Genomic DNA, 19529 nt, shown 5'->3' on the forward strand with positions numbered 1-19529 from the left:
AAAAAATAATCTATCAAATAAAAAAGTGATACCTATTTGGACCATTGCATATGTACTAAACAATACTTACAATCATTAATTTTCAGCACTTTTAATAGTTTATATATATATATATACACATATACATGTATATATACAGTATGTATATATACATGTAAATATATATACTGTATATATATATATATATATATATATATATATGAACTAGGGATGGGACGATACAAAAATGTGACAGTACGTATTGTGGGTCAGAAAAATGAATTGAACTTTTATTTATTACATTGAATCCTGGTTGTAATGAATCATGAACCCCCATATTGCATAAAGAATCGTATCGTGAGATAAGCAGATCGTCCCATCCCTAATATGAAGTATTAAACATTAATTTTGATGCACACTGTTGAAAATTAACCTTTTGGCTCATCTGCCAAAGGCTGGTAAACTAAAAACATGGACTTGCCAATAATGATTTTTACCAGCTAAAATAATGAATATACATTTAGCAGCATATGTTGTTTATAGTTGATATTTGTGTCAAATCCCTCAGAGCGCTGGTGTTTAATGAAGAGCAGAAACCCCGAGTGAGAAGGACTTTCCCATGAATGACTTCCAGGTTTCATCCACTGTTCAGTTAAGACTTTACTTTCAGGGATCATTTCTATAGTTTCTGACTGGAGAAATGTGTTTCTAAAGTGTTTGGTCTCACTAACCACCATGATGAGTCGTGATGTTTCCTTCTGACAGTGAAGTGGACAGTGAATAGTGATTCAGTTCATATGTTCACTGTCATTGATGACTGCTCTTTGCTTCCTAGTGAAGCATTGAGGAAGGGAGTATGATCAGAGTGGTTATGTTCAATGATGTGGAAATTAAGTCTCAGATAAAAGTAGCTGTAAAAAAGATTTTACCATTTTGGTCTGTCCAGATGTTTAATTGAATTTAAAGTAACACATACATCCAATAACTGGCATGTAAACTCCAGGGGCCGTATTCACAAAACATTTTATCTTACCACTAGGAGGACTCCCAAATAGCACTAAATGTTACTAGCTAAGAGTTTCCTCTTAAAACCTATTCACGAAGCTGCTGAGACCAACTTTTACTAAGGAATGGGGAGAAATCTTAAGCTAAGAGAAAGGGCGTGGTTGACCTCGTTGCTATGGATGATGTCATGTTTCATGAAACAGTGATTGGCTGATAGGGGATGGGTCTCTGTCAGTGAATTCATCATAGAAATACTGTAGGAGGTATCATGTTGCCATATTCAAATAAAGATTTTTAAATAAAAATGTAGGCTGTCACTGATTTAACATGAAACAAAGAATAATACACTGACTAGTCAAGTATATGTGCAGCTAATTGTCAGCCTCTTACATGTCTGGCAGCTCGTTAAACAATTAGCGGATATTCATATAAGCAGCCTTTTAATTATCAGACTAGAATAACCACGGCTGATAGTAAGACGTGTGACGCTACACTGTGCAAACAAAAACCAAACTGGAGGCAGGAACAGCTTTTACTTCTTGCCCAACTTGTGCATGAAAGGAAGGACATTATTAAAGGAAAATTTGTTGGGATAACTTCAAAAACCAAAAAAGAAGCGAGGGAAAATATATGCTTGCAAATGAATGCGGCTTTCCCACTTCTGCCCAGAACCACCGATGAGTGTGAAAAGCGCTGGTATTCTCTGCAGTCTCAGGCAAGGGCAGAGACTATGATCATAATGCCCTCGCGATTAAGGCGATACCTTTTTAAAAGCTCAGTATCATTAAATGTTTCTAAAATGTTGACCCGATTACGAGGCGGATTGCCGGCAGCAGCCAGTATAGGATTGTTTGTGATTTGGTCTTAGTGACTTAGGAGTCCTGTTGACTACCCCTAACTTTTCACAGATTTAGGAGCTGGTTTTAGCGTTAAAACGCTTTGTGAAATACTCTTAGACCAAAAATGTAGGAGTCCTAAAATTAGGACTGACACGGCCATTATTTTTAGGAGTTTCTCCTAAATCAGCAAGTTGGGAGCTACTTTTAGCCGTAAGATGTTTTGTGAATACGGCCCCAGTGATGGTCAACAAAGTGTCATGGAGGGCAGAGACTCTGCAGGTTTTCATTCCAACTAAAAACTGCAGCAGCTGATTCACTGATGAGCAGAAGTTCAATCAGAGAGGAAACTAATCAGTGAATCAGCTGCTGTAGCGTTTGGTTGGAATGAAAACCTGCAGACTCTCAGCTGCCCATCACTGCTGTAGAAATATACTGTTTAGAGAGCTGAACATTAATGACTGGAATTGATGCAACATGTGAACTGCATGAAACACACATGATTCAGACTTTTTTTTTTCAGATTCAGATTTATTATCACCAAGTATGATCATACGAGGAATTTAGCTTGGCAGGTTGGTGCGGTGCAAATAGCAAACGGACAAAAACAAAACAATATCAGTAAAGTGGCATCTAGTGCAATATTCAGTGACACAAACAATAGACAATAGGCAATAAGCATATATTCAAACAGTACAATTAGCACTTAAAATGGAGAATAGCACTAGAAAATATGAATGTAAATATAAAAACAGAAAAATGTACAAAATGATGAATTAAATAGATCCAACACCATGTAAGTTTGCCCACTTAAAATACATGTTCAAGACTTGGGACTTACATAATTGAGTTTATATTGTAAGTGAAGCACTCTATGTTGTTTACAGCTGATATTTGTGTCAAATCCCTCAGAGTGCTGGTGTTTAATGAAGAGCAGAAACCCCGAGTGAGAAGGACTTTCCCATGAATGACTTCCAGGTTTCATCCACTGTTCAGTTAAGACTTTACTTTCAGGGATCATTTCTATAGTTTCTGACTGGAGAAATGTGTTTCTAAAGTGTTTGGTCTCACTAACCACCATGATGAGTTGTGATGTTTCCTTCTGACAGTGAAGTGGACAGTGAATAATGATTCAGTTCATATGTTCACTGTCATTGATGACTGTTCTTTGCTTCCTAGTGACGCATTGATGAAGGAAATACGTTCTGAGTGGTTGGGTGTTAGGGATTAACCCGTGTCTAATGTACGGCAATTGGCGACTTATTTCTTTGCATCAAGTAAAGTTTTGGAAAGAGGCACATTCTTTAAAGCTGACCTGTAGCTTTTGAGTAAGCATAAGCAAAAAAACATGAAGCTAAGTGGTTTCACACAAAAGCTTTATGTACGTTGTTGTATGTTGTTTATATGTTTAACTTTTATGGTTGTGACGATGCTGCCTTCTTGGCCAGGTCTCTCCTGAGATACAGCTTTTAATCTCAATGTGGCTACCTGTTTAAATAAAGATTAAATAACACCATGTCTTAATAATAGAGAGTGTTCAGAATCTGGGGTTTGTGTGGGGTTTTTGGACTGTGCTGTACAGCTCAGATGGATCCTCATCAGCTTCCTGGCTTCTGGTTTTGAGGGGGGAAAAAATAAATTAGTGCATTCTGAAGAAAAGAAGAAACATGAATTAATTTAAAAATGGGTTCGAACAAATGCAAATACAAAGGTAATAAAGTGGTTATAATCTATTAAAATCTTGCACATTGTTTAAAACTCAGCTGTAATGTGAAGGCCTGCTCACCTAGGGGCAGTTTGGGGTCTTCTGAACTTGACAGCAACATACTGGACAGTCTCCTCCTCCTCCGCCCTTCTCTCAGGCTTGAAGTTGGAGTAGAGAGGATCCGGCTGTATCTTAGAGAAGTGGACGGTGGCGTAGTCAAGGTCGTCCTGCTGCTCTGTCGGTTGTGTCTGTGCTGCAGCTGACGTGTCGCACACATGACCCGGGTTTAGCTGACGGGTAGACATCATACAGACAAGGTTACATTACATTTTAGAAAACTCACTTTCTGGCCCTTACTCTTATATCTTCAACTGCTCAACAATGGTGGATGGTGCTACGAATGAGTAGACTTGGGTCAATATTCGATAATATCAAATAACGCAATATTTTGTGAATATCGCGCAATTGTGCAAATTTTTTAACTTATAAATGTATAGTCTACTAGGGGTAGGACAGTAGAAAGCAAAAATAATCATAGTTGTAGTGACATTTTTAAAATTTTATTTCAATTGGGTTCTCTTCCAAAAAGGAATTAGCAAATTACACCAAATGGCCATTGTTTTTTCTTGAAAGATCAAATTTCTAGCCTAGAAATTTGAAGTAATTTAGGAAAAATAAAATACAAGGGGATGGGAGGGGTGGGGAAGAAATCAGTTCTCTTGATGTTGTTGCAATTCCTAGTGGTTCCTACGCCGATAGAGGTCGGTAAAGTTCTTAGATTACTTAAGGCCCATTTAAGGCCTTTCTGTTCAATATAGTAACATTTTTGTGGAATGAGCTGTCTGTGTTCTTCAATTTGATTGGTGAACCTCACCCCCCCATTGCAGACATTCATATTACATTTTAGACGTTTAGCTGACTCTCTTATTCAGACCAAATAACAATGAATGCAACAGTAGAATACCAACATGATACCAACTACAAAATACCAAATACCAACACCAACATGACAAGCAACGGGGATTGAAAGGGTCAAAGCCACAGCACCCACAGTGATGATGACACAAATATTCGTGTCAGACAGAGTAGAGCTAGGTAAAGAAACACAAGGCAGGGAGAAAAGGTAGAGATGTTTTTAATAAACAAGAAAGGAAGTTGATCGAGTGCAAGAGGAGGAAGATAGAAGAGAGGGTGATAGAGAGAGGAGGATATGATTTATTTGGGTGAAGAACGTATAGGAAAGAGAGACATGAAGTGATACTCAGTCAGGTGAGTTTCAAGTTGCACTGGAAGACAGGGAGTGACTCAGCAGTCTGAACTGGGGAGCCAGACTGTGTGAGGAAAGTGGTTTTCTTTTGCACTGGAATTGTTTAATTCCTCTTCCTCACCTGCAGCCTGTTGTCTGGTCTTTCTCCAGGTTCAGATGGTTGTTTGGAGGCCCTCTTCCTTCTGGTTAGGAGAATGAATGAACAACTGAATTACTGAACAAATGGCTGAATTTGAAATGCCTAAGTGAACATAACCACAGTGAAACAGAATTGCTTACCTAATCCATAGGAAGACAAATATGAGGAGTGTGATAACCAGGAGAAGAGTGGAAGTTACTGCAGGGGCTGTTGATTTCCGTGGCCCTGGGAAATGGAGATCAGATGAAAACACTGACAATTAATTAGGGGATTACAGGATGTTTAGGTCCACTACTGACTGATAATCCGACAAAAGAGGGGGACACAACCGTTTCCTGACCCAGTGAATGTGGAACAACTTAGGACAATGTGGGAACGTGTGTGGGGGTTTGGTGTGTTGTGCTTTGGTATAACCATAGGCGGTTTTACCATAAGGCATAGGTAGGCAATTGCTTGGGGCCTCGTCCGCCAAAGGGCCTTGTGATTTTTTTTTTAATGAATTCCACCTGTTCTAAATGAATGCGCGTTCATGAGAATTGTGAATTTGCATAATTGACGGTCCAATAATGCCATATAAGGTTAGTTATTTTTGACCACCATGCCGTCCGGTAGCATAAATGATATAGCCTTAACCAAAACTCATGACCATTTATGCTTCATTAGCATGCACTGTACACTTCGTTTTCATTTTATATATTGTGTTGATTGTGGTATTTTGATAATTGAACATCAGCTCTTTTACTCAGCTCTTACGGTGTCTAGCTAGGATTTCAATAAATTCATGAAACATCAAGATGTTTGACCACATCATCTAGGGATGCTACAGTCAGCTTGTTAGCTAGATAACTACCGGCTAGTAGTTGTACATTAATATTAACATCTGTTGCTTTGTGGAATTATCTTCCTGGCTAGTAGCCAAAACACAGTTGTTAAAGGTTAACTGATGTGACTCTTCTGAGCTACAACTTGTGCTTTGCAGTAGACTAAGGCTAAACACAGTTTACTGAGTCATACCTAAATTTGGAAACAAACCTCATCAGACAATTCACTTTTGTTTATTACTGAATTGACCTACCCTCACACCACATCACTCAATTATCTATCTTTTTCTTGCCTAGTTGTAATACATTATTTGTGCACAGCCACTTCTCCAGTATACCTGATGATAGCGCCAGACATGGAAAGACTGTGTCATTTTGTGTGCTAAATTAATCAGTGTGTTATTAGGTGCTCGGGGAATGCCTCTATAAGAGATGGGCTCTGTGTATGCACTCACTCATTCATTTGTTTGTTCGTTCATTCATTCGTTCGTGTGTAACAGTTTTAGCAATGTGCAGTGCTTAGGGGAATTAAGGTATGCAGTGCACTGTTTAGGCATACATTTTGCATTACATAGGATGGTGTGCATGTTACATTAAGACATGGATGACCTCTGGTAGGCTACAGGACAGAGGTGTGTGTGTAGGTGAACTAGCACATTACTTACCTGCCACAACAGTCAACTGTAAGGTGGAGGTGTGACGCCCTCTTCTGTTACGGGCTTCACAGTAATAATTCCCACTGTGTTCAGGTCTGATGTCAGTGATGGTGAAGATCTGTTCTGATGCTTTTAGTGAGGCTTCATTCTCCTTGTACCAGGCGTAAGTAGCTGCTGGGTTGGCATCACTGCTGCAGGTCAGATTCACTGAGCTGCCCTCCAATATTTCACCAGAGGGATTCACCACCACTGAAGTGTTCTTGGGACCATCTGGAGGACATGGATTAACATGGATTAATTATAATGAAGGAACCTTCGGAGCATCTGAAGGACAAAATGTATACAGACACAATTCATTAGTATTTACTAATGAATATATAATATATATATAATATATAATGAGTATTTTTATTTAAGAAATTTGTATTGTGAGTAATGCAATATATGCGCTTATTACACGGCTTTGTAGAAAACGCAATTCTGATTAGCCAATTAATATCTGCTGAGGTCTGTTATTTCTGAACAAGTGCGCTTGAGCTTGTTAGATTCTCAGGATGTTTGCATGACTAGAGTGTCATGACTAAAATGTACTTTAACGCCATTGTCGGCCTGAGACATTTGCTAATGTTTTCTACTTACATTGGACATCTATGAATAGAGAGGAAGAGTTTAACTGTCTGTATTGATTCTCAGATTGACAGTGGTACGTCCCGCTGTCCTCAGAGCTGATGGAGGTGAAATTGTAACTTTTCTCTGGTCCTTCATGCAGTGTTCGGTTCTCCTTGTACCAGGTGTAAGTAGCTGCTGGGTTGGCATCACTGCTGCAGGTCAGAGTCACTGAACTGCCCTGCACTATTTCACCAGAGGGACTCACCACCACTGAAGTGTTCTTGGGACCATCTGGAGGACATGGAGTAACATGGATTGTATTTAAGATGAGGATGTGTTTTTATCACGGAACATACTTATTTAAATAGTTAATAGTAAATAGTTGTGGGGGTGGTGTTAGCCTAAAGTGTAGAGAAGCAGGCTTGTGACAAGAAGGGGTCACAAGAGCATCGCAGGTCTATCTGCCCCCCCCTCACCCCAACTTTATTTTCTTCCACTCTGCCTGAGCTGACAGTGACAGAGTGATTGTGTTGAGCATTAATCAAGACTGAGTCGACCTAACAAAGCAACATGTAAAACCAATAAAAATGCAAAAGTAGTTCTGAAAAACTGCGTGAAAAAAATTAAGTCCCTCGAAGCAGATGTGACCAAATGCCACAAATAGACTTATTTCTTCTGAAGCCCAAGAACTAACATCAGTGCGACTGCATGCAGCACCATAATGCTGAACTTAGCTGGTATTCTACCTGTTGTGCTGCCTTCATGTGCTGTCGGAAATATCACAATTCCGAGGTAAGCTCACATATGACAGGGACAGTTGGGATTTTCTATGATCCCAAAGTTGCTAAGATGTGACAGTGAGGAGGCAGAGAGCATGGATGCCTTGTCAACAACTGATGGCAATATTATGAGGAGCAGGGTGGTAGGTGGAGTATCTGTGGCTCAGTTGTGGTGACCCAGTCTGGGTTAAAGTCTGGGCCATTTTTCAGCAAAACCTTTCACTGGATAAATAAAAACTAAAATAGCTGCTGGTAGCTTCTACATTGTATGATTAACGAGCTATCACTCACATTTCACATTAACAGAGATGGCAGATCTGTCTCCCCCCAACTCATTCTCAGCTGCACAGTAATACTCTCCAGAGTCAGAGGACTGGATGGAAGCAAAGTGAAACTGTGGTTCTGTACTGGGGGACTTAAGGCTTTGATTTCCATTCTCCTTGTACCAGGTGTAAGTAGCTGCTGGGTTGGCATCACTCCTGCAGGTCAGATTCACTGAACTGCCCTCCACTATTTCACCAGAGGGACTCACCACCACTGAGGGAACCTTCGGAGCATCTGGAAGAAATTATATTGACATATATTAACTTTAAGATGAGGATGTGTTTTATCATGGAACTTATTTAAATTCTTAATAGTAAATAGCTGTGGGATGGCAGGATCCTAAAGGTTAGAGAAGCAGGCTTGTGAATGAAGCTGATAGTTATGATGACAAAGTGCAAAAGTTGAATAATTGAATGTGTAAGAATGTGGAAAAAATGTGTAAGAGGCAAATATTCAGACAGACAAACTGAGGGGAGGGAGGAGGGGATTCCCACTGGGGTCACCCCCATCTTAAATACATGCAGTCATGGTACAGTAAATTAGGTGAAAGGTTTCCACCAGATGGCGTTATGTTAGTGATACACTGTGGAGTAAACTCACACACTGAAGGAGAGCGGGAAGCCTCTTGTCCTTTTACAGCACAGGAATAGCTGTCTTCAGGATAAAAGTTGCCTCTATAAGAAGAAGTAGTTCCTTCCTTAAATTTCTGTCCATTCTTGTACCAGATGTAGGAAGGACGACCAGCTAGACGGCAACTGCTGTGACACTTCAGCTCTGCCCGGGTAGAAAACTGGTCGACTGATGATCTGGTCACATGCACCTGGAGAGCTGGATATATGAACATGGAACAGAAATGTCAATGGAGACTAATCTCTCTCTCTCTCTCTCTCTCTCTCTCTCTCACACACTCACACACACACACACACACACACACGTACAGTCAAAATAGCAGTGACTATTCCTAGAAGTTAAATATTGTGGAGTATTACTAACTAACCTGATGGATAATCGAATCAAAGTCTGAATGGAGGAGTACACAAATTCATGCTGATCATATAATGACCATCAATTTTACATTAAATTCAGAATATTCCACAGTACTGTCCACATTCAGTTGTCATCCGTTAGTTTAAGTGTACCATGCTGTTGTATATATACATTTGTGTTCAACAGTACCTGTGACAGTCAGAGTTGTACCAGGAAAATCATTGCCCCATTCATCATACCGTGAATTTGTTTTGAATTTGAAGCGATACTCGGCTGAATCGCTCTCTCTCAGGTCAGTGATTTTCAGAGTGGAGTGTCCTCTCTTTGCTTCAAACTGCCGAGCACGACCTGCATACTCCCCACTAAGGTCCTCAGGTTGTGAGGGATCCTTCCATTGATGACTATATTTTGGACTGAACCAGAATTTTGATTTAACATAATATCCATAAGTCTTGTATGTGCAAGAAATGTGCACTGATGAGCCCTTCAAGGCACAGATGGTTCTGCTGGTGTAAGTCACTCTGTTGCAGGTTTGACCGTTGACACCTGAAAGATGGAAGCGTTTTTAAACAGCAGTGTTAGAATTTAATCTTTTACTGCAGTAATACAGAGCATACAATATGGTCACCCCCATATTAAATAAATGCAGTCATGGTACAGTACATTGGGTAAAATGTTTCCACCAGATGGCGTTATGTTAGTGATACACTGTGGAGTAAACTCACACACTGAAGGAGAGTGAAAGTCCTCTTGTCCTTTTACAGCACAGGAATAGCTGTGTGCAGTACCAATGTAGCCTGTATAAGAAGAAGTAGTTCCTTCCTTAAATTTCTGTCCATTCTTGTACCAGACGTAGGAAGGACGACCAGCTAGATGGCAACCGCTCTCACAATTCAGCTCTTCCTGGGAAGAAGTCCTGTATCTGGACACCCGGAGGACCTGGAGAGCTGGATATGTGAACATGGAACAGAAATGTCACTGGAGACTAACACACAATCACAATAGCATTTTGAAGATGTTGAGCTGTATTTGGAACTGAAATAACAAATCATCCGTTCAAAATGTTACCTGTGACAGTCAAAGTGACTCCAGGTAAACCAGTATAGATCACAGTTGGATGGTTTGTTATGAACCTGAACTTGTACACAGCTGAGTCAGTCTCTCTCAGGTCTGTGATTCTCAGGCTGCAGTTCTTCTGATCACCATGATACTCCACACGACCTTCATACTCCGAGTCTGTTTTCAGATCCATGTCCTCTTTAGTAAACCATAATGTTTTTGCAACTGTGATAGGTAGGTCATCTATGTAGGCTGGGTGTTTGTAGGTGCAGCTTATGTCCACTGTTGATCCTTTTAAGGCACAGATCTCAGTAGAAGTGCAAGTCACTCCCCAGTCATCCTGACCCTGTACCACTGTAACACAGAGCACATCAGAAACCAGAATCAGATTCATAAAAACATTAGACAGACTTTCATCTGTAGTGGAGCTGCTTCATTATTCAGGAGCATTCAGGATTCTTTATTGGCATTTGCAACAGTACACTGTAAATCTTACACGCTTCCTCTCACAGTGTCAAACAAAATATACAATATTACACGATACACAGTCAGTGTATATCGACACATATACAATACGCCAAATAATATTAACACTGGACAGTATGTGAATCTGCTAGAGAACTACATTTCTTAAAACCACTTTGGCATTCACATCATCTCAGCTCCATTGTAAGTCAATGAGACAAAAAGGATCTTAGTACCTAGATGCTTTTGGGAAAAGAGAAGTGGGCAAACTTCAAACTCTTCAGAATAATCTAGTGCAGCAGCTGTCATAGCAGTTCCTCATCATGCATCTTTCTAAGTAGAACTGAATACGCATCTCGTAAGGCTTGAAAGGCTAACATTTTCACAAAACACGGCAGTAGTGAAATAGGTGGTGTAAATATAGATCTTTTCCACTCACAGTGCAATCGTTTGGCTTCAGAAGACTTGGATTATGGAATAATTTTTTGGTCATTTTTTGCTCTTTTTGGAACTCTAAAGAACCGGTCCCCTTTCACTTCAGTTGTTTTGGAGAAGGCTGACATGGAGCTGTGCTGGCGACCTCCCTGTGTGTTATATGGACAAACTTCACTTGTGTTTTAACTGGCATGAGGGTGAGTAGATGATGACAGAATTTTTTTTATCCCTTTAAGTGCGTTCTGCTGTTGCACTCATTGGAAGTCGCTAGGCACTACGAAACCAAACCCCTTATTTTTATCCCTGAAATGTCCCTAATTTCTCCATTACATAAACATTAATTATCCATTAAAAATAACATAGCTTTAAAAAAGTAAGGTTAGTATCATGGGTTTATAAGGGATTTATTCATGGGTTGGTTCACAGAGACTCTAGTAACTAGAACCTCCGCCAAGGCCAGTAGTCCAGTCTTCTATGATACGCAACCAATATACGGATCCGCTCCAAAATGTAATGGGTTCTTCCTTGGCCGATGCTACACCCTTCCACAAAGTTTCATGAAAATCGGGCCAGTAGTTTTTCTGTAATCCTGCTGACAAACAGACAAACAAACAAACAAACGGCACCGAATACATAACCTCCTTGGCGGAGGTAATTAAGGGATTTTTCATGCCTTTTTTGCAGGTTTACAGGTTTATTAAGTGGAAATGAATGGAAACATTCCTGTCTCCCTGAATTTTTCATTAAATTAGAAAGAGTCAAGATTAAGGGGGTGTTTAAGGAGGTTTCGATGGGATCGCCTCCACTAATAACTCCCTTAATTAATTTTAGGGGGATTTTGCATGAATTAAGGGGTGAATTAATGTAAATTAATGAAAATGTAAGGTTATTTTAAGGGATTATTGGTTTGTCTGTATTGCCAGATCATTTTGTGTTCTCACAGCTGATAAAAGGGAAAGACAATTCTGAAAAATACATTTTCTGAGGGGTGTAAAGCAGCACTTCACTGTTGTATTCAGTTCATGAAGTAAAAACCTGGGACTTTTTTTTTTTTTTCTATGTTTCTTTTCACTTCCTCTTTGTTAGGCACTTTAGTTTGTTTTAGTTTTAGTTTTAGTTTATGTTCAGTCATACATATTATGAATTTACAGGGCCAAGGACAGTGGAAGATGTACACAGGCTTTCTACAATGAATCACTATGTGGAGTGAGGCAGGGTGTTGTCCAGTATGGAGGTGTAGAGAAGGAACAGGAATGCATTGGAACAGGATAAAAGGTAGAACATAAATAATGAGAAGGGCGAGATGCAGGAAATAAAATAGAGTCTGTACTTTGCTTGGTTTGCTGCCTCTCTGTTCACACCGTGGTCATGTTGCTGCTCTGTGGAGTGTGACAGGAAACTGGTGATAAATTATCACTGAGTTGTGGGAAAAGTATTCAAAGCCACTATGTGACACCTAGATGTTCCAAACGCCAATTAGTCTTATCCATAAATGCACACGGCACACACTGATGTTCGAACATCACAGTGAACTGGTAGAGTTTGGTACAGATGTATAATAATAATGTTGACATAGTAAAGTAGAGTTAAAGTTGGCAAATGAGAAATCTGCCATGAGAAATGAGGAGATATCTGCCACGAATAGTCACATATTCTCACTAAACGACGAAACACAAATTGTGGTACTTTTTAAAAGAAAGCAGTAGGCTACTTGTAAATGTCAAAGTAATAACACTGGCTGCTGGATCTTGAATGATGAACTTTTTCCCTCAACATGGACATGTAGCCTTTTGGAAATGAACTTCAGATGAATAAACACAAGTCCATTTTGAATTTTTTTTCGAACCGGCAAACGCAATTCCAGCTGCACCGTCATTTGAAATAGCACTGTCTTTAATGTGCACAACACTTTACAATTTACAGTCTTTAGGTAAAGGGATACAGAGAGGCATCACTTGTGTGAAGACTTAAACTGAGGGCTTCAGTCATGACCACAACATAGACTACTGTATGTTTACTACATGACAGATAAAGATGATTCTAGGATCTGAACACTAAAACGAACCACACAGACACTCAAGACCTCCAGTTTTAAAGAAATGGAAAAGGTGTTGTGTTGTAAAGTTGTAAAGATATACATCACATCGCAACAGAGCCTTACTTTTGTTGATCTTGTACAAAGAGAATGATTTTCAGGGCAATGTGGCTTTGACCTTTGCATCGCACTATTGCACTACTGATGCTTCGATTAGCAAATAGTGCAATCTAGGATAGTGGCAAGCTTGGAATTTAAGCTTATTCTACCCTTAAACTCACTGTAGGTTGCTCTGAATAAGTGCCAGCAAAATGCCTAAAAAGTAAATATACAAAAATATATATATAAAAATATACAATACCTGGCACAGACAGAAGGAAGACAAGAAATCCACTTGCTGCCACGATAAAACTCATAGCTGGTCCTCTCCTCTCTGTCGTGGCTTCAGAGACGTTAAAACACATCAGCAGGTAGATCATGTATGAGGAATATATCGGTCGCATCAAGAATTAATGCAATGTTTGGTTCTCCAAAAGAATAGTATGACAACATTTGAAATGGCTGTTAAATTTTAAGCAATAAGCCCTAAAACAAAACATTAAAACAACATTTCTCTGACAGAACTTGCAGTTGAGAAGGATGTGGTCGTCTGTGGATGGCTCAGTTTGGAGACAGGAGAGAAACAAGCTAAAACAGCAGGCTTAATTCCTCTTTACATCATTAACATGCATGAAAGCCACATGCAGGTAAATCACCAGGTTTAATAGCAGAAATGACTAGTTTTGCTGTTTTGCAAACTGAGGAACTGATTACTATAGAAAAGAGAAATCAACCACACTATCACACTATCAGCCACAGCTGGCACCTTTAGAGGTCCACCGGAAAATTGACTGTATGCAAATAATGGCTAAATATACAACAACCATGCTAGAAAAAGAGAAATATACCTAAATGTTGTGGTCCGGACCAATTCAGTAATAAGTAAAAATGAATAGTCTGGTAGATTTTCTTCCAAATTTGTTAATGTGACACAAAACATAATCTGAATAAACAGTTGTTTTTTGGCTTTGTTAGCTCGGTTAGCTAGCGAACAGGCTAATTTAGCAAAGCAACATGCTAATGTAAACATGCAGCTACTACCCTGTAGGCCTACTAACACTAGCTTCTACTAGATTCTAGCTAGGGCGCAAATCGATGTGTTAACAAAAAGACAGTGATGGTTAACTGACCAACAAGCTGTCTTTAATTTATCAATGATGAAATGATCAGTTTGACCCTTGGTACTGCAGTAGGCGTTAGATCTCAGAGGGAATTACAGTGAAATATTCATTGAGGAAGCCAGTGGGTCTTCTAGCAGAGGATAATGTCTGGTGTCTTCATCCAAAATGGCTACTGTTGATCTTTGGACCAGCAGGAACAAGACACACTCCTCATTTATTGTTTGGGATAAAGAACTTTTAACACAAGGGAGAAAAGAGGAGTTGAGTGTTTACACCAGAATCAATTTCCAGCAAGATAATATTGGTAAATGTGTCTAGTTAATGAAGACACAGTGATAAAGTGGAAGGTGGTCCGTTCACAGTTTGAGAGAAATAAAGTCTCAGTTTCCTCTGAATTTGTGTCTTCCTTTGTGGTCAAAAGGTTTTGCTGCATGGGTTTAAATGTGACCAAAGTCCTTTATTTGAGTCCCTGAGCAACACATGAACAAGATTCCTACAGGTGAATACGGCTCGGCTATAAGGACAGTGGATGAGAAATCAAACTGCTTGTGGATTCAAAACTGGGCAATATCTGTGAAGAAGTGACCTGAAAATACACAAAAAAGATCAGGCAAATACTGTAAACACATAAAGAGTCTGTGTGGAGAAAGGGAGCGTCCACAGAAAAATGAAAACAGACAGTGGTGAAACATAGAGGTGACAAAGACATCTCAGTTTGAACAAATGAGCGGTAAAGAGAACTCTGCTCTTGCAACACCACATGAGTTATTAGTACTGTGTTCAAGTTTGACATTTTTCCTCATGCACCTGCACTAAATCTGAATACCTACTGCATGCAAAACACAACAAAGGATTTACTTAATATTATGCTACTCTATAGCTGAAGTGAAAGATATGTGTAAACGGATTTAGCTTTCCCCTTGAATATTCCCTTAACTTGTGAATGAGAAGCTGGGAATCAGAAATCAACTTCAGCTTGATCTATTACCAAAGGGTCTGATTTTAAGTAGCCTACATACTGTAGAAATTAAATGAAGCTGAATGAAATGATAGTAGGCCTAGTCTCATACTCTCTATAGAAATCTGTTCTGCTCATGCTAGATGTAATACAGCATGGTAGCATACAACCACTCCTACACTGAAGGGCTAATGCTGAAAACTGCCAGTCTGCCAGCTCAGTGTTAATAAGCTCCTGGATTTTGTGTATATACCCGAGGAGAAAGGCCTCATAATGAACCAGCCAGGCTCGTATCCCACTAGACTCCATCACTGACGCTCTGGTCTGGCTACATGGCAGCAAGAGTATGCTAAGTGCTAATATGCTGTGTTGAGGTTAGGGTTAGGGTTGCTTGCGGTCGAGTGGTTCCAGGGCAGATGAGGTGGTTGGGTTGAGGCATGAGGTCACTGAGGTTACGGTTAGAGCAAGCTTGCAGTCAAGGCTGTCAGAAGGTAAGTTGGGATAGGGTTGAGGGAACATAGACACGCTCCCCATTCAGGTTACAACATGTTAGCATGTGTATGGAAATATTTATTGATCTTTGCATCGAACTTTGATATATACATTGAACTTTGCTATTTATATAATGAACGTCGTTATTATCTAATAAACTTTGCTATTTATATATTGAACTTTGCTATTTATATAATAAGCTTTATACAGTAGCCTATGGACTATTAAAAGTAAATTTTGATACACACTGTTGAAAATTAACCTTTTGGCTCATCTGCCAAAAAAAAAAAAAAATTGACTTACCAGATAAAATAATTAATATACATTTAGCACTTTACGTTGTTTATAGTTTCTATTCGGTTCAAATTTCTTGAACTGATGGTGTTTAACGAAGAAGAGAAACCCCGAGTGAGAAGGACTTTCCCATGAATGACTTCCAGGTTTCATCCACTGTTCAGTTAAGACTTTACTTTCAGGGATCATTTCTATAGTTTCTGACTGGAGAAATGTGTTTCTAAAGTGTTTGGTCTCACTAACCACCATGATGAGTCGTGATATTTCCTTCTGACAGTGAAGTGGACAGTGAATAATGATTGAATTCATATGTTCACTGTTATTGATGAGTGTTCTTTGTTTCCTAGTGGAGCATCGAGGAAGGGAATATGGTCAGAGTGGTTATTTCTAACCTTCAATGTTAAAATTAAGTGTAATAATGTTTTAAAGAAGGAGAAATAGCAGAAGTGAGACGATGGTTTGCTTCTCAGGAATCACCTGCCACCCTCTCTCCAGCATGGCAGGTGTTATCTCACTCATCAGTTGTATTGGGTGTCTGTGTATGACACTTCCTCTTGCTGCTTCTACAGTCCAATGCTTCCTTCTAGTGGATTTTTAGATCAGTCAATCCAAATAAACTTTGTGTTTACCATGCAAATGATATTGACTGACAAACAGATCAATATGGCAAATATTGTAGCTGAGAGGTTTCCAATAGACAGCAGCACACTGTACCTAGTGCTGGGGGAGCAGTGTTTCAGCTGCATTTCATGAGCTTTGGTTGGACTATAGATACTTCAGTTCCCAGCTTGTGTCCATGTAGCATGGATAGTAAATGATGTCTCCTCTTAATCCACAGCCGTCTTGAGGCCGTCCCTGCAAGCTCTATGGTGGCTCTGCAGTCTTGTGCATGGCTGTGTACCAGCAACATGTATAAAGGCCCTGCAGAGGAACTGGTTGGTGAATCCTCTGCAGGTCACCTCAATGGGCACATATCACACTCACCACCCAAGTCTTCATCTTTGGCTCTCTTCCTCCTGTTGGCCCTCTCTCCATCTGATCTTAACAGTCACAGTCAACTCCAGCAAGACCAAGTCTCCATGTTTCTAGTTAAGACTGTAGTTTAAGGAAATATTTTTATAGTTTCTAAGCAATTACTTATCCTCCACTACAAACCATAATACAACTTCATTTCAACAACATAGAACAGTTTAGGGTAACCACTCTGACCATATTCCCTTCTTCAGTGCTCCACTAGAAAGCAAAGAACAGTCATCAATGACAGTGAACATATGAACTGAAGCATTATTCACTGTCCACTTCGCTGTCAGAAGGAAACATCACGACTCATCATGGTGGTTAGTGAGACCAAACACTTTAGAAACACATTTCTCCAGTCAGAAACTATAGAAATGATCCCTGAAAGTAAAGTCTTAACTGAACAGTGGATGAAACCTGGAAGTCATTCATGGGAAAGTCCTTCTCACTCGGGGTTTCTGCTCTTCATTAAACACCAGATTAAACACCATATATATATATATATATATATATGTGTATATATATATATATACACACATATATATGAACTAGGGATGGGATGATACAAAAATGTGACAGTACGTATTGTGGGTCAGAAAAATGAATTGAACTTTTATTTATTACATTGAATCCTGGTTGTAATGAATCATGAACCCCATATTGCATAAAGAATCGTATCGTGAGATAAGCAGATCGTCCCATCCCTAATATGAAGTATTAAACATTAATTTTGATGCACACTGTTGAAAATTAACCTTTTGGCTCATCTGCCAAAGGCTGGTAAACTAAAAACATGGACTTGCCAATAATGATTTTTACCAGCTAAAATAATGAATATACATTTAGCACCATATGCTGTTTATAGTTGATATTTGTGTCAAATCCCTCAGAGTGATGGTGTTTAATGAAGAGCAGAAACCCCGAGTGAGAAGGACTTTCCCATGAATGACTTCCAGGTTTCATCCACTGTTCAGTTAAGACTTTACTTTCAGGGATCATTTCTATAGTTTCTGACTGGAGAAATGTGTTTCAAAAGTGTTTGGTCTCACTAACCACCATGATGAGTCGTGATATTTCTTTCTGACAGTGAAGTGGACAGTGAATAATGATTCAGTTCATATTTTCACTGTCATTGATGACTGTTCTTTGCTTTCTAATGGAGCATTGAGGGAGGAAATATGATCTGAGTGGTTACTTACAATCATGTGGAAACTGTTGTTGTTGTTTATTACTGCGACTGCCATGTTGTTGAGGGCTGGAAAAGAAGGTATTTATATATTTTTTAATGTATATATTTAATGTTTTTTATATCTGTTTCTCATGTCTTGATTTTTTTCTTTACATTTCTGGGTATTTGAAGTTTATGTACAACAGAAAGAGGAGGGTATGTAGATTTTCTGTTGTATGTCAACTTTCTGTCATATGTGAAGTTATACAGCAGAAAGTGAGTTTTTTCTGTGAAGAAGCCAGACAGTTTGGTTTGGGTTTAGGTCCTAATCATGACCCTAGGAGTGATGGACGTCTCATCCAACAGAGTTAACATTGTGATGGAGACACTAGATGGCAGCATTGTTTCAGTTCTGACTTACTGCTGCAGTTCCACAGCTGAGGCAGAAGTCATGTTCACTTTTCAATGGAAAGGACAGTCCAGAGTATACATGAGTATATGGAGTAAAGCAAAACATATGTAACGGCCTTATAAAGGATGAGTCGCTTACAGTTTTTCTCAACTGATTTGACCGATTCCTCGACACTAAGGTTCAGGCTCTAAAACAGTGACAGCCATAGAAACAGACATGAAGTGCTGCTTTCCTTTCAGATCACATCTTTATAGAAACCAAATACTGACATCAACACACACATGCACACCTCATCTAGATCATATATTCAGCCTTATCCACACAGGATACTAATGTTTCTTAATAAAGTGATTTTATGGAATTTGATCCATAATTTGTTGATGAAATGTTTTCCTTTACAGTCAGCGAAGCTTCTGTTCCTCACAATGTTGTAAATACTGTAATATGTAATATTTCATAGTTTCACATGGGAAAGGTTTGTTCATTTTGATGATGTCATATCTGACAGTTTTACATGTTGTGTGATAGAGTGAGGAGGCAGAAGGATTGATGAACCATATGATGATGAACCATATGATGATGAATCATATGATGATGAATCATAATTTGCTTCAAAAGGAACAAGTTTACTGTCCTAACAAATGGCTTTATTCCTCATTTTACAGTTTTTCACAATTGGTCACAAGCATTTCTCACTTTTCAAAGCACTTCATGCACAACAGTGTTTAATGTGGATCAAACTGAACGATTTTTCATTGCTTTGACACAAAACGCATTCAATATACACAATTTCAAATACTGCATAATATAGTGAAATGTATAAATAAACCATTTTTATCTTCACTGTAAACTACACTCACTGAGCAC

General features: G+C 39.1%; 1 protein-coding gene and 5 non-coding genes across 8 annotated transcripts; 4 read left to right on the forward strand and 2 right to left on the reverse strand.

The window, feature by feature from the left end:
* Positions 1 to 633: 633 nt before the first annotated feature.
* Positions 634 to 849, forward strand: LOC139911796 (small nucleolar RNA U3). The gene has a single exon (XR_011784634.2). It is a non-coding gene; the product is annotated as a small nucleolar RNA U3 (small nucleolar RNA).
* Positions 850 to 2818: 1969 nt separating this feature from the next.
* LOC139911795 (small nucleolar RNA U3) lies at positions 2819 to 3034 on the forward strand. Its single transcript, XR_011784633.2, has one exon. It is a non-coding gene; the product is annotated as a small nucleolar RNA U3 (small nucleolar RNA).
* A 71-nt stretch (positions 3035 to 3105) lies between these two features.
* On the reverse strand, positions 3106 to 13548 carry LOC139911790 (B-cell receptor CD22-like). Of its 3 annotated transcripts, none has more exons than XM_078289827.1 (10): positions 13463 to 13548; positions 9297 to 9653; positions 8721 to 8948; positions 8088 to 8354; positions 7048 to 7308; positions 6418 to 6678; positions 5072 to 5156; positions 4914 to 4974; positions 3607 to 3773; positions 3106 to 3433 (listed from the first exon to the last, which is right to left on the reverse strand). In XM_078289827.1, exons 1-10 carry the CDS (start codon positions 13515 to 13517, stop codon positions 3358 to 3360), a joined length of 1818 nt encoding a protein of 605 aa, XP_078145953.1. In that variant the 5' UTR covers positions 13518 to 13548; the 3' UTR covers positions 3106 to 3357. The 3 variants fall into 3 exon arrangements, with proteins under 3 accessions (XP_078145953.1, XP_078145948.1, XP_078145944.1); XM_078289822.1 differs by having other exon boundaries at positions 3106 to 3430; positions 3607 to 3815; XM_078289818.1 differs by having other exon boundaries at positions 3607 to 3815.
* Positions 13549 to 16231: 2683 nt separating this feature from the next.
* Positions 16232 to 16447, forward strand: LOC139911805 (small nucleolar RNA U3). Its single transcript, XR_011784643.2, has one exon. It is a non-coding gene; the product is annotated as a small nucleolar RNA U3 (small nucleolar RNA).
* Positions 16448 to 17263: 816 nt separating this feature from the next.
* On the reverse strand, positions 17264 to 17479 carry LOC139911799 (small nucleolar RNA U3). The gene has a single exon (XR_011784637.2). It is a non-coding gene; the product is annotated as a small nucleolar RNA U3 (small nucleolar RNA).
* Positions 17480 to 18058: 579 nt separating this feature from the next.
* Positions 18059 to 18274, forward strand: LOC139911804 (small nucleolar RNA U3). The gene has a single exon (XR_011784642.2). It is a non-coding gene; the product is annotated as a small nucleolar RNA U3 (small nucleolar RNA).
* The last annotated feature ends 1255 nt before the right edge of the window (positions 18275 to 19529 follow it).

Source organism: Centroberyx gerrardi, chromosome 3, assembly GCF_048128805.1.
Source record: "Centroberyx gerrardi isolate f3 chromosome 3, fCenGer3.hap1.cur.20231027, whole genome shotgun sequence".
Classification (NCBI taxonomy): Eukaryota; Metazoa; Chordata; class Actinopteri; order Beryciformes; family Berycidae; genus Centroberyx; species Centroberyx gerrardi.